Source organism: Chelonia mydas, chromosome 1 (assembly GCF_015237465.2).
Source record: "Chelonia mydas isolate rCheMyd1 chromosome 1, rCheMyd1.pri.v2, whole genome shotgun sequence".
NCBI lineage: Eukaryota > Metazoa > Chordata > Testudines > Cheloniidae > Chelonia > Chelonia mydas.
This window is the reverse complement of record NC_057849.1, coordinates 76,104,348-76,119,973: the sequence shown is the minus strand read 5'-3', so window position 1 is coordinate 76,119,973 and position 15,626 is coordinate 76,104,348. Positions and strand designations below refer to the sequence as shown.

General features: G+C 40.7%; 1 protein-coding gene across 9 annotated transcripts in view; it reads left to right on the top strand.

The window, feature by feature from the left end:
• DACH1 (dachshund family transcription factor 1) overlaps positions 1-15,626 on the top strand; it is a 464,038-nt gene that overhangs the window by 309,569 nt on the left and 138,843 nt on the right. For all 9 annotated transcript variants that reach the window (XM_037895071.2, XM_043533854.1, XM_043533847.1 and 6 more), the window contains one exon: positions 474-646. In XM_037895071.2, the coding sequence (XP_037750999.1) occupies positions 474-646 (173 nt within the window). The remainder of the gene's footprint in view (positions 1-473; positions 647-15,626) is intronic.

Genomic DNA, 15,626 nt, shown 5'->3' with positions numbered 1-15,626 from the left:
ATACTGTAATACTTCAGTTAAAGTATTCAGCAGTGGAAGTAGGAGTCATAAAAAAAATAAAAAAACAAACACAGTAAACCTGATACTTAAATAGCTATTAACCTGTGCATCAGTGTTATAATTATTGCTAAGACACCTTGCCGCAAGTATTAAAACGGACAATATAACAAACAACAATTGCTTAGCAATGATATGATACAACATTACACTGATCTGAACAAACTAAGGGGCCTGTTAGCCTCTCCTTGTGCATATAAGACCTCCATGGATACTAGAGGGAATTACACATGGACAAAAAGTGAACAGATTCATGTTAACTGCTCTATACTGAAATGTTGGAAGAGTTCATTTTTGAACACATTTGGTGCCAAGCATTTCAACATATTTTGCTCATAAGAAAATATATTCCTAATAGTCAATATTTAAAAAACATCATAAAGCAATATTTCCTGCCTTTTGTTTTTTTTTCTTAGGCCTGGAACTTCCTTTTATGATGATGCCCCACCCATTAATTCCTGTCAGCCTACCTCCAGCATCTGTCACAATGGCCATGAGTCAGATGAACCACCTTAGTACCATTGCAAATATGGCAGCAGCAGCACAAGTACAGAGTCCCCCATCCAGAGTCGAGACATCTGTTATTAAGGTAAACATCTAGAAAAATATCTGTGATACTAAATTAATTTCTTCACAGCATGGTACCTTATTAATGTAAGGCTGTTCTCATCAGATGTCATAAGGTAAGCAGTCATAAAGGCAAGGCTTGGTCAGTGTTTGGAAGGGAGGGCTCCAAAGAAAACCCCACTTACTGTAGGAATTGATTTGGGGAACTGAGTATTATGTTGGTAACTGAACATTCTGAATACTGAGTACTGAATCAGTGCTCCAGTTCCACAGTTGAAGTTGCCATTTGTCAGATGAGATATAGATACTGACTAGCCATGGTCAAAAAAGATCTCATGCCACTTTCCCAAGAAGCTGGAGGTAAAATCCGGACCCTATTGAAGTCAGTGAGAGTTTTGTCATTGACGACAGTGGGGCCAAGATGACACCAATCCTGGTGTTTATGGCAGATATTCCCAGCTGGAGGTCTGAGTGCCAGAACTAGAGTGACTAATAAATTCATTGAAGAACATCTTGAGGTGCTCTCTCACCATGGGCTGAGCACGCTGTCTTTGTAGAACTCTCACCACTGCCTCATTCAGAAATAGAATACAGGTCTAGTAGAGTTGAGTACTGACCTGACAACCGCCAGGCCAGTACTGTAGCACAGTACAGAAGTCTGAATACTAATAACTTCCGTCCATCAGAGGGATTAATATAGCACCTAGCAACAAAGCATCTGGGTAGTTCCCACTTAAATTAGGCCTGCATCTCAAGCTCTCCAGTGGATTTCCTGGAGTCTTCTCCCTTCCTTGGTGGAGGATGCTTTACTTGTATTATGCATGTATTCTATCCCCTAATATTCAAACTATACAGTTTGATTCACCTTATATTTACTTAGATATCTCCATTTTACCTACTATTCTTCCTTGATTCTAATAAATTAGATACAAAGAGTATCTTCCTGTTTGGATAAAGAGAAAATGAGCTGATCAGAATAGATGAGAAATACTGAATGTGTGCTTAGAGCACTCCTGGGCAACCTACAGCCCATGTCAAGGTAATCCACTGGCGGGCCACCATACAGTTTGTTTACATTTGCATAGCCGCCCACCGTGCCCAGTGGCCACGGTTTGCCGTTTCCGGCCAAGAGGAGCTGCAGGTAGAAGTGCAAATGTAAACAAACTGTCTTGCGGCCTGCCATTGGATTATCCTGATGGGCCGTGTGCGGCCCCTGGGCCGCAGGTTGCCCACCACTGGCTTAGAAATCTTCTCCTCCAATTTAATGGGTTTCTTATTTTACAGGTTAGAGTGCTGCATTCTAATTTGGCAAACCTCAAATTTACAATCCTACCTCTTGACTAAACTTTGGGGCCAGATTGTCAGCAGTTCCTAAAAATGCCTGTGCGAGTTTTGCAGGCACATCATTGTGTATACAGAAAACAGATTTGCATGCATAATTTTATATTGAGTTTTACTGACCCACTGAAGATCTTCCCCTTAACACAATCCCCATGATACAGAAAAAATTATCAAACCCAAAACAAGGGCACCAACAGTTTTACCATTCTAGGTGGTTTAGGTGACCTATAGGAACCTGGGTTTGTTGAGATATTTGATATAAACATGCTGTTCTTGTACTTCCTCATTTTCTCATTTGCTATGCCATGACAAGCTTGGAATCATACTGAACCATGCAATTGCAAGTGCCTTTGAAGAGAAAAATAAAATGTATTTTAAACTCCTTTAAAAGCCGCTAAATCTTTATTACTGCACCCAGGGCCACTAGTGACAATGTAACTTGTACCATTCATGCAAACATTTGGGATCAAATGCAGCAATCTCAGAAAATGAGAGAGTAAATAAGGTATCAGAAACTAATAAGGCTGTGTCTACACCACACTGCAATGCGGAATATGGGAGTATGAATCGCACAGTGTACCAAAAAGAAAAGGAGTACTTGTGGCACCTTAGAGACTAACCAATTTATTTGAGCATAAGCTTTCGTGAGCTACAGCTCACTTCATCAGATGCATACTGTGGAAAGTGTAGAAGATCTTTTTATACACACAAAGCATGAAAAAATACCTCCCCCCACCCCACTCTCCTGCTGGTAATAGCTTGTCTAAAGTGATCACTCTCCTTACAATGTGTATAATAATCAAGTTGGGCCATTTCCAGCACAAATACAGGTTTTCTCCCCCCCCCACACACACACAACCCCACTCTCCTGTTGGTAATAGCTTATCTAAAGTGATCACTCTCCTTACAATGTGTATGATAATGCTCAAATAAATTGGTTAGTCTCTAAGGTGCCACAAGTACTCCTTTTCTTTTTGCGAATACAGACTAACACGGCTGTTACTCTGAAGAGTGTACCAAGTGTTGTGCGCTAACTGCCCTGTGTTGATGTTGCTGGCACAAACTGAAAGGAATGTAGTTCACAATAATGTAACCCTGTTTGAAGGAGGATTACATTAACACAAACTAGATACCTTTTGTTCATGCCAGCAATGTCCATACAGGGCAGTTTGGTGCACTCTGAAATTCATACCGCCATAGTCTACACTGTGATGCCATGTGGACAAACCCTTAATAAGGCAATTAGGTCCAGGCCTACATATGGCTTTAAAAGTTAGGCTGCATCTTTTGTCCTGGTAGGCATGATGACAGCAGAAATCAGCATTGGAACCATGGTGCATGCAAATGCATCTGAGACAACAGCCATGGTGCGGTGGTGACCATTTTGAATCTACCCTGTCATCTCACTCATGCTGCCATGCTGCTAACTGTCACTGCCTAGTAGCATGGTGATTTCTGCCCTTCTATATGCTTTATTTTTCACTAGAATGGCAATTAGCAAGAGGTACATGATGCCAGAGCTATTCCCTGGGACATATTAGGTGTATATTTCATCTTACATTTATTTTCTAAATTTAAATCATGATCACTGCTTATTACATGGGTATATGGTAATAAATATAATGACATCGATAACATGATTGAGCACACGCTAGCTGACACAGCATTTTGTTTGTTCATGTGGGAGTCTTGATATATGATGTCCAATGTTCTTAGTTTTTTGCATCCTTAACATGTCACAGTGTCTTCCTTTTTATTATCTGAAGTATAATATCACAGTTTATATATAGCAGTGGGAAATTTGATCTCCATCTGCTTTTGACATTCAAAAAGTAAATGTTCTATTTTTTAAGCTTGAACAAATTGGCCTAGTTAGTAAACTCTGTAAAGCTGGGTGGCCAAGTTACCATGAGTGTAACTCGGTGGGACTTAGATGGAGAGTAAAACTATAACCAATACATTTTAAACCTCTACCCCCACCCCACTAAAATCTCTTTATAGTGCTCTGTGTCATCATGAATTCCATAGCTAGCAAGATAATACATTGTAGCATCAAGGGGATCCAAATAAATGAGGCCAGGCTATCTTGTCTTTAAAATCAACAAGTTTTTTAATCCAGCCGGACTCCTCACACATTGATGTCTGTCTCCCTGACAGCTAAATACAAGCACTTCCACCCCAAGAACACTTTCTCATTCTCTTTCCAATCCCCAAGCCTATTTTCAATTGCACCCCAGTTATCTGGGGAGAGAAACCCATTACAAAGGAAGGCAAAGATTTTTCAGATGGGATCTAATTTTCAGTGCCCCAATTTTTGGGTGCCTAACTTGAAACATCTTAAAGACAAATAGTTTTCCACTTGTCACTTGAAAATTACTAGTAAATTTTTTAAATCTTGACCTTTTTATGTGTGTGTGGGGGGTGACCTGCATAACTCATTCCAGAGGAAATCAGCCCCCCTATATTCATGCTATTAAAACCCTCATCATAACTGTCAAATTTTGTGTAGCTCCATGTGACATTTTATGCAGATTATTTAATGAGACAATTTGCATATTTATATCTAATTTGCATATAGTTTTTATGCCCTCTTTAAAAAAACACGTGGATTTATGTTATTTTTAAAAGTGCCTAAGTGACTTATGGCTGAATTTCCATTTTCAAAAAGGTCTTGAGTCACTTAGGTGCTTTTGAAAATGTTGCCCTTATGGTTTGTGCAGCTCTGGTTACTGAAGCCATTGGTTTACCTACAGGACAGCAGGGCAACCTTCCTCACACATCACCATGTCAACATGCCTCAACCCTGATTTGGGGGACCTTGTTTTGTAAGTCACAGTGGCAGCTCAGTCTCCATGGCCTGTGAAGTTCTTGGCCTCTGCTGAATCTGCCAATTTATGCAAAGTGTGGTGCTGAGTTTGTGATGTGGGAGCTGTGACTTGTCTCATACAAGGAGCACCAAATGTTCATTAGATAGGTGCAGTTTTTAATCCCTATTGAGGTGAGCTGGATTCATGCTGGCAACCGACAGGAAAAAGTCTCTGAGGGTCACTTGCTATGTCCTGAGTTCCAGTTCCCTAATATGTGTTAATGTTACACCCTGAAAAGGGAAGCTTGTTTTCTGTAAAGATAAGTTTATCATATCAAATTCTGATCTCTTAGGAATCTGCACAGTCAGGGTACTGTCTTCAGTCTTGTCAGACAAACCCTCCAATATGTGGCCCACTCTATTCTTAAAGCAACATCTCCCATTAACCAAAATACAGACACTAAAATACAGTAATAAAACAAATATTAACAGAACATCTAAATTCACTCTTAAATATAATAGCTTGCTATATAAAATATTTTCAACAGGAGTCTGAAGACCCTAGATAAATTTACATATATTCCCTCCACCCCCAGTTGGTCATCAGGCAAGTTTGAGCCCACAAGAAAGAAAAGAGAACAAACCAGATGTGACACATTACTCATCGCTCTTAATGCACTATTGGAAAGTGCTTAGATACTGTGGTGATGAGAGCAGTAGAAGAACCTACATGGAATAGACTAGAACTTTCAGATCTCCTGCACAACATTCTACCGTATAATCTATAACAGTCCTGGTGATGTAGGTACATTATCCTCCTTTATGAGTACTAGCCCATAGAGGGAAACACAACACACACTTTGTTACTGGGTCACACAATTATTTCTGAATTAGCACTAGAATGTTGGGTGTCAGGATTTCTCTGTTCTCTTCCTGGCTCTGGGAACAGAATATGGCCTACTGAAGCCAAGTGTAACAACACATTTTTATGTCATCTGCAGGGATTTAACCTGAAATCCCCAGATCTTAAAGCATGGGTTGTGGTTTAATCACTAGAGATGGACAAACATCTACACGTGTCAGTATGTGTTGGACAAACACATAATTTGGACCATTTCTTTCAAAAACTCATGTGGGAAAGCTGATAAGATGTGGGTGTCTCATCTTAGAGACCTGGGTTTTGTTCCCAGCAATGATGGCTCCAACCTCTGAATTATCTTATGTGTAAAATGAATGAATTATAATTACCTACTCTGAGGTTGGAGCATTAGGCCTAAGTTAATAATGATTGTGAAGTGCAGAGAAATAGTAAGAGCATTCCGTAGGTGATATGGCATTAGAACTCGCGGTCACATAGCTCAGTATATTTTCTTCAGTGTGCATCACACCATCAGACAGTCCCCGTGTATGTACTTATGCCACTTGCAGAGACAATATACATGAAATAAATTGCTGAGCATGTGATGCATATATTTGTGTTCCACAGATTCACGATGTTAAAAGTTTTATACTGCCCCATCATCTAATCCATATTTCTCTATCAGAGATGGTAAATAGGTGACAAATAGGCAGATAATTTATGCAGGTATGACACGGTTTATTTTAATATTATGGATATAGATTGTTTAGGAAGTAATTATAATCATGGAAGCGAAAACTATGATATATCTCTGTAGTGGCATTATGGTTCTATCACAATGCTGTATATGCTTCTTTTACTGCTGTGTCATGATGGTCATGGAGTGAGCCCTCACACATCCATTTTCCTGTTGGTGCACACTTTACCATGATACTAACAAGAAAGATGGAATCACAGCATCTCTCAGCCCCTCATGATAATTTTTCTGGAGAGTCACATGTGTGGTTATTAAGTCTAGTGGTTAAAATTTGCACATGGGGTGCAGCAGAACTTTCCATTCACACACGGGGTCCCAAAGCCATTCACTCAAATTCATCCTGGACACCCTTCCATCAGATGGAGGGGCGGCTGGGTCAGATTTCAGCGCAAATTCATGTTTGCAGTGAAATTGCAAGAAAACTATAAATAGCTTTTGGCATAGGAGCAGTGGCAAAATAGCCTCTCTTTCCAAACTGCCTTTATATTTGGTGAGACAACTGACGGGGCGGCCAGGGCAAATTTCAGTGAATGGAGTTGTGACCTGGTGCATGGAGTTGCAGGGCTCACTAGCACTCTTGGTTGCTGAAGTTGAGAAATACTGCTCTGGAAACTATTATTGTATGTGCTTTTAAAAGGTTTCCTCACCTATGCACAGACAGACAGCAGGATCAAAGGACTGATTTATTTAAACTAGAATCCCCTTGATTGGAACCAATATATTACTGGCCACAGTTCCATCTGGATTACATTGGAGAGTCCCACTTTGTAAGGAGGAGAGGCTCCAAGAGAAAAATAAGATGGTCGGGACATGATTCAAAAAAGATTGAGAACCCCTGTTCTAGCCTCACTTGCAGTAAAACAGTTTTTTTAAATATTAAGTGTATAAATTATTTCTCCCTGGCCTTACGAGTAGCAGTTGGTGTTTGGAGGGTATGGAGCTTGGGGGTTTTGTTTGGGGGAATGGCTACTGGCAGTCTACTCTGCTCCTAGTGGAGGCAAAGAAACTCTATGATTTTAGCTGGTGTCCTTATGGCGCATGCAGGTAGTGGTTAAAGGGCAAACTCTCTGAGCAAATATTAGCGCCCGGCACTGGCAATGTAAAGAGTATTTACAGTAGCATGCTACAAGAGATAATATCCTAGTGCTATTGTGAGAATAGATATAGCCTAAAAGGAATGTGATTTTGTGAGGTGGGAAAACTCAAAACTACGGTTTCTGTTTCTTAATATTGATGCTAGAGGGATGAACAAACATCACAAACTATTATTCGTTGTCAGAAAACTACTTTTTATTAGAATTTATATCTTTTCTTTCTCTACATTTTAAGGCTTTCTGGTTTTACTTTAAAAGAACAGGAGTACTTGTGGCACCTTAGAGACTAACAAATTTATTTGAGCATAAGCTTTCGTGAGCTACAGCTCACATGCAGCTGTAGCTCATGAAAGTTTATGCTCAAATAAATTTCTTAGTCTCTAAGGTGCCACAAGTACTCCTGTTCTTTTTGTGGATACAGACTAACACGGCTGCTACTCTGAAACCTGGTTTTACTTTCTCTCTCCTCCTGTTTCATTTTTTTCCACCCAAGCTTTCATTTGGTTCTGTCTCTTTGCCTTTGACTGGAAATGGCCTTAAGAGTGTTGTGAACCTAGTAGGTTTTTAAATTCAGTTTTCTAACCTAAATGTCAGAGGGTATTTGAAATTAGACAAAACAAGTTCACCTTTTTCTCATTAACACAGTCTTTGAATATTGGAAGGAGTGGAGCAAATTTCTACTCTTGTACATACAAGGTAATTCAATGAACTTCAGTAGAGTTGTTCTGGACTTACAGCACTGCTGTAACTGAGATCAGAATTAGCCTGGTAGATACTAGGTCCTGATATGATAAACATCCTGGTTTCTTGGAGAGGAGACTTGATTTTGTGAACAGTGCCAACAGTGCCAACCTAGATGACTTGCCGACCTTTTCCTCCAATACACCAAGTCCACAATCAGTGTTGTTATCTGTAAACTCACAAAGCTTCAAATGCCATTCCATTACTGGGCAATATTACATTTCCAATTGATAAGAAGTTGGAATAAAACTGAGACCACATGATAACCAAATATTTTAACCATGATAAACTGCTAAGAAGATCAGACAGAGACAAAATTGTAAGGGAAGTACTGAGAAATGAACAAGTGAACAGACACCTTAGGTTTGGTAATGGCCAGTTTAAGCACAAGTCTTTAGAATTAAATTCCAGAAGTTTGTGTTGTGCCCTTTCAAACATGAGATGAACATTAGATGTCCTTTTTGTAATGGAATATTTAGATATATGAGTTAGATGAATAAAAGAAGTGCAGCAACAAGCAGGGACAGCAGATTGTGAATGAATCAATGAAGCAATGAATCAAACTGAGTATGACAGCTGTGACCTGGGGAAGCTTTAGACATGAGGTGGCTTTTATCACCTGTCCATGGCTTCAAAAGGCTCAGCTTGTTAGAAGTTTCAGTATATCAGATGGCTACAGTTTTCCGCCTGAACAGAAAGATGCATGAAAATATGAAGGATATTGTGAAATGTATACCTCCTATTAACATTGACTTGAGATAATTCTGTATTGTAACATTTGGAAAATAGCAGCAGACCAGTATCAAAAACTGCATTGTATCAATTCAGTATGTATTCACATATATGTTTATAATATATATTGTTTAGAGCCAAGAGTTACAGTAGAAAACAATTGCACTGCAGGTTGAAAAAGTGACACAGTAATTTTCCTAATATACAAAAAACTCCAGACTATAATTACTCCGCCACTCCCCAAATATGCTGCAGTTTCATGTGTCCTCTGCTGAGGCTTGCCTTGGTTTACAGGATCATATCACCCTCTCACCCAGGACTAGAACTCAATCAGCAAAATATTTAGCCAAGATGGCAGATACAAAGTAGAAATTTTCCTTTGATTTTATAGTATTTGTCCCCCAGTAAGTTCAATACTTCCATTTTAATTTAAGACTGTTGGGTCTACATTTCAATTAATCTGTGGTCTTAAAAATTGTGTTACTATTTAATTTTATTTTCACACTCTTTTTCTTCTATTTTTTCCATGTTTGCATCATATATTGTTGCTGACAAGTCTACAACAGCAGGAGAAAGGGAAGGAAATGTGCTATAGTCATCCAGAGCTGAAAAGCTACAACAACTGTATACATTTAAATTTCTCAGATACAGGCACTTTTTACCCCAAATCTGTAGCACCTGCAGAATTCCATTGTATTGTGGCTTCTCTATATGAAGTCACATGGTCATGAAATTCTGCGGAATAGTCACTCAGTAGTTTGCAGGGTCAATGTGTTTCATCAGCAAAACATATAGATACATTTCCCAGCCTAGGGATAGTTTATGTGACCTGTTGCTTAAAATAAAGAAAAGACTGCAAAGTGTGATTCTGATGGTGCAACAGTATGCAGAGCTTTGATGACAAAACCCGTTGACCACCTAGAAGAGCCGTAATGCAAAGCTGTTATAGATTACATTACCCTGTCTTAACTGACTGGAATCTGTGAGGTAATCCAAAGGATATTGTATATAATTACTCCTCTACTCCCCAAATATGCTGCAGTTTCATTGGATTGTGCACATATAAAAGTGTGTGTTTGTGTGTGTGTGTACTGTTACGCTTTGGGGTTCAACCCAGACCGGTAAGTGTTCTAGCAATACCTTCCCTGCCAACTCTGGGTGCCTTCAATGCTATGCTGCTGTGGCTCACAGACCTGACACCAAAAGCCAGCATACAGGCAGGCAGGTCACACCCCGGCTTCCAACACCCCGTGACTTTTTGCAGAGTGACCCCAACACCCTCCAAGACTCAAATTTCCCTAATATGGTCTCCCCTGACAATCTGCTGAGGTTCCCAGAGTTGTGAGTTTGGGTTACTGTGTTACCCCTCTTAGCCTCAGCAAGTGAGAATTTTGCTACTGCTAAGATGTGTGACAACTCCCTGATGCACAGCTTGTCTGCCTTGCTGGCAAAATCTTCAGGACTCTGCCAGTCCAAACTTTGTCTTGCAGCTTAATAAACAGTGAATCCCAACTTCCCCAGGAATGTTTCCCTGTAGTGTTCAGCCATCTCCTGGAACACTCACAGAATTTATTAAGTTTGTTGCTTCTTTAAAGAGACAATACACTGCAGATCATTAATTTAACTGGAATTTGACATTTATTTCAATCTCAGGACTGCATTAGTTTATAGTAAAAACAATACAAGTTTATTTAACAAAAGGACATAGGATTAAGTGACACCAAGTATAAGGAATAAAGATAGAAAGGGTTACAAATAAACAAAAGTAAAATTATGCTTCTAACACTAAAACTTAATTTTAGCAAGTTATACTTTTTGCCTGAACAGGTTTCTCATCTATATACAGTTCCCAAAGGCTTCAACCCCCTTGACTGAAGAATCCAGCGTTCTGTGATTTCAAGCGCTCTGGTTCTTGAATCCTCCAAGTGATGGATAGCTATGTGGTTCTCTCCCCTTTCTTTTTATACTCTAGTTACAGTAAACCTTTGAAACCTATTCTTTGAAAAGTAAGCCCGGACAAAGCTTCTCTCACCTGCTGGTATATAGACACCATGCTATTTTCCCCAAGTTCATTGACCCTGCTTCAGCAGGCAGGTAGGCTTCCTGGTGTGCAATTTCCATTCCCCTGCTGATTTGTATGTAAATAGGGCTTCCATTGTTTTGATTCCACACTGATCAATTTACATTGGAGACAGGATAGATAGCTGCCTTCCATTCTCTCTGGGAGAAAAAAATGTTTCTAACTGTATTTGGTCACAGACTGTAAAGCATAATATCAGTGAGTATCCTAATTGCTCATTTCACAATAACGTTAATCACCAGGGTGTTGCAGGCTTTCATAAATGACCTTACTCATTTGAGCTCATGCTCAAATAAATTGGTTAGTCTCTAAGGTGCCACAAGTACTCCTTTTCTTCTTACTCAATACACAATTATAATACAGTAATATTGTATACAATCAGTTAATTCGATTGCTTATCGTTTGGGTTCAGACCCCCTGTCTTTGCAGATAAAATGCTGTCTTACCCACTTGCTAGTTTGATGGCTTTATTTACTTTTATGTAATATAAAATATACCTTCACGGTTTGTGCCTGAGAACCAGGCTGGTCAGACAACAAATAAACTTTCCTTTTTCTAAGGCAGACTGGGCTTATTTATTACTTGCCAAACACATTTTCAGAACATAATTCTAACATACACACACACACATACACACATAACTCTTTGTATATGCCTTGTACATGCATCACACACGAATATTAATGACCAGTGAGATATTAGTCTTCCAGTGGTAAATTACGTGCCACCTTTTGGGTATCTATCACAACAATAGTGTGTTAGGTGTGGTGCGTATGACAGGGCTGATAAGAGTTGCTGACACAGAGCAATGAACCATGGGCCACTGCATCACATGTGCATGTAGTGAATGTATTGTAACTGGTTTTATTTTACATTTTCACTGATAGGTGAGATATTAAATGTGGAATACTGCTAGAACTGGCACTATTATAATGAAAAAAATAAAAGTAATCTTATTATCTATGCTCAGGTATATGTAAAATATAATTGCATCCAACCCCCCAAACAAACAAACAAAAAATATTAAAAACTATGTTAAAGTATCATTATTAATATTGCGAAGTCAAGCAGTCAAAAGTTAGGAAATGCTGAGTCCAAATATGCTTTTCCAATCAAAAACAGCTTTTTAAAGGAGTCATATGGACCCATTCATAGGAGAAGCAATATAATAGCCAGGACTTCTTATGAGAGCCCACACAAGTCTGGACTTTGTCCCATGAGGCTTTGTGGCATTTTCAAGAATAGTTTGTCTCACTGTTCAATGCTAAATGCCCCTTTTCCTCTATTTTAGTCTCTACGAGTGTACCTTCGCCAGGAGACAGGGCTTGGATCTTCCCTTATGTCAGGTTGGAATCCTGTAACTCTCCTTCTTTGAGTCTGGGTTCTGTAGTGCAATCTATGCATCAACTGTGATTCCTCAGTAGGCCCAACTGTGTTCGAGCCCTGCAAGTCTTCCCTTTGGGAACTGTGTCCAGTGTGCAAATACAGTTAGCCAAAACAATCCTTGCAAATAAAAGTATTGTTTAATCTAAATAGTAAGAGCACACTGTGACAAGAGCAAAAGGGTTTCAGCATAATAAACAGTTTACATATATCTGTCTTGCCTAAAGCTTAGGTAGGCCTAGTTTATCCAGACATCCCCACTTCTAGGGACTGGGGTTCCCTCCGCTTCCTCACAGTCCCTGTGTCTCTCCCTTCTCCTGTTTTTCAAAGGTTCCCTTTTCGTCCACGCCAAAGTTCTTTGTCTCCCTGTGTCTCATGAACCTGGTCAAATCAGTTTGTGGCTCATTAGGAGGATTAGAGATGGACTTCAAAGTAGTTGTTTCTCTGTATTGTCTTTTAAGTACTGCAAAATAGGTGGCTATCAGAAGCATCTGTTGTTCTTCAAGTAGTGTCCCTATGGGTGCTCCACTGTAGGTGTAGGTGCGCCCCTGCACCTCTAATTGGAGATTTTTGGTAGCAGTGTCCCTTGAGCCCGCACATGTGCTTTCCCTCCCTGGTGGTCACGTGGAGGCTATCTAGCACTGTGCAGGGGAGCTCCCCTCACCTCCTTCTCAACTGCCTTTGGCCTAGAACAGAGGGAGCAGTAATCCCTTCCTTATCTGCATCATTAACATAAGTAATAGTTGTTTTTGTTTCTTTTGTTTTCCTTAATAGTTAGTAAAAAGAAAAGGAGTACTAGTGGCACCTTAGAGACTAACCAATTTATTTGAGCATAAGCTTTCGTGAGCTACAGCTCACTTCATCGGATGCATCCGATGAAGTGGGCTGTAGCTCACGAAAGCTTATGCTCAAATAAATTGGTTAGTCTCTAAGGTGCCACTAGTACTCCTTTTCTTTTTGCGAATACAGACTAACACGGCTGCTACTCTGAAACCTGTTAATAGTGTTTCCTTTTTTTTTTCACTCCTTTGGGTTTAAAGGGGAAAAAAAAAAGAAAGAAAAAGAACTTTAGTTTCCTGCCCTGTCTGGGAGTATTCCCCCCTTTCCCCGAGCATTTAGTAGACTCTAAGTGTTTTCAGTTAAAACAAAAACAAAAAAACAAAACAAAAAAAAGGAAAAGAAGAGGAGCAAAGAAGACCTTTTTTCCTGCATTCCTCACTGCTTTAGGATGATAGCCGCCCCCCCCCCCCCCCCCCCCCCCCCCCCCCCCCCGCCAAGGGGCATGGACAACTCTCCCTGCTCCAAGAGGAGTATCTCCTGTAAGGAGTCGATTCCTGTAAGGGCCAGACACTCTCATTGTGTCTGGTGCCTACGAGAGCCTCACAGAAGTGCTTCACCTGCCATAGCTAAAATGTCAGTCTCGCAGGAACTGGGAGCTGAAGTTAAAACTCCTCCTTATGGTGAGGGCACTTTGGTCTCCAGTGGACTCCGGTGCTGACCCCAGATCATCCCCGCAGCCTTTAACTTCAAAGGGGATGGAGTCATGAAAAAAACCAGCAAACTCCCCCTATAAAGACTCATGAAAAGGGCTCCAAGTAGTTGGCCAGCAAGAGGGGCTTCCCAATGCGGTTACCTCGGTACCGATGGCACCAGCAACTCTGAAGCAAGGGGGCCTCCACTGTGAGCTCTGCTCTCTGTGGCACTGGCTGCACTGCCTGGAGAAGCCAGGGGCTCTGGCAATTAGGCTTTTAGGCAATGGTACTGTCCCCTAAGGAGACAGACAATTACCATATGGACTCTAAAAGAATGGCACAGAGAAAACCTTTGGTACCAGGTGCGACAAAACTCACATCTAGGGAGTGCTCTGCATCTTCCCAACCATTGGTACTGACAACATACCACAGACACTGCTCTGTGGTACCAAGTTAGCCCATTGTACCACAGCAGCTCTGGTACCCTGGCGACCTGATGGTTGGGGAAGAACTGCAATCCCCATTACTCAGTACCTGGGCCCTGTTACCGAGCACATCCCGGCACCCAGGATTGCTCTTGCACCAGGCCATGTACTGCCAATACTCCAGTCAGCACCGCTCTTAGCCAGAGGTGAGTCTGACAGTGGCCAGAAGGAGGTCGTTTCCCTGGATCCTCATAGCCCACCATCACAATACAAGGGCCCTCCCCAATTCCATCGGGCCAACCCACAAATGTGATATGGGCCCTTTGGGATAACCCCACCGCCCATGCCTGCCCTTCTCCCACACAATGGCCATATTGCAATTCTTGGGTGACATACACACACATATCGCAGCTGTCCAGTGTCTCTCAGAGAGAGTCCACCAGACTCCTACAGCCTTGCTGTTCAGAGCCCCTGAGCCAGGGGAGGAGGAAGCTTTTTCATAACAGGAAGAAGGACTGGAAGGGGAAGCTACCCCTCCAGCAAACTTCTCCTCATGTCCACCAGTAGAGCCTGTACTGCCTCCCCCGCATCACTACGTGATCATACTAAGAACTTTCTGAAACTTACGAAGAGGGTGGCAGATGAGCTGCAGATTCCCCTACAGGAGGTGGCATTTACACATCACAAGTTGGTGGATATTCTCCACACCTCCTCTTCATCCAGAATTGCCCTCCCAATTAATGAGTCAATTCTAGATCCTACCAAAGTCATCTGGCAGACATCAGTCTCCATCTCACCAACCGGCCACAGAGTCAAAAATAAAAATAATTTTAAAAAAGATGAATCCTTATTCAGGTCCATTCAGACACCGTGCGCATGCTCTCTCTCTCTCTCTCTCTCTCAAATATTATCTGATAAGGAAAAAGTCTGGGTTATTCTAGGAGTCACCAAAATAAGTGTAGAAAAGATTCAATATCCTTTGAATGATAAGAATCTAGAAACAAGAAGCAACGATTCCAGTGGAGCTACTCAAAGACAAGTTATTAAAGCAAAAATCAAAACCAACAAACCACAACTTTTGCTGTAAACAGAAGAGGGGGAGATAACCAAACAAGTATGTATAGAATCAGTGAAAAATTGTCAAAGTAAAGACAGTAAAAAAGCAGATCAGGTTAATTCTAGCCCAATCAGTTGCGGGGATTAAAGGAGGAATTTTTACAAATATATCAGCAGGAAAACATATTTTAAAAATATCGTCGGCCATGATGTTCTTTAGAGAAGAAAATAGGCCCATTAATAAAAAGTGGTTGAA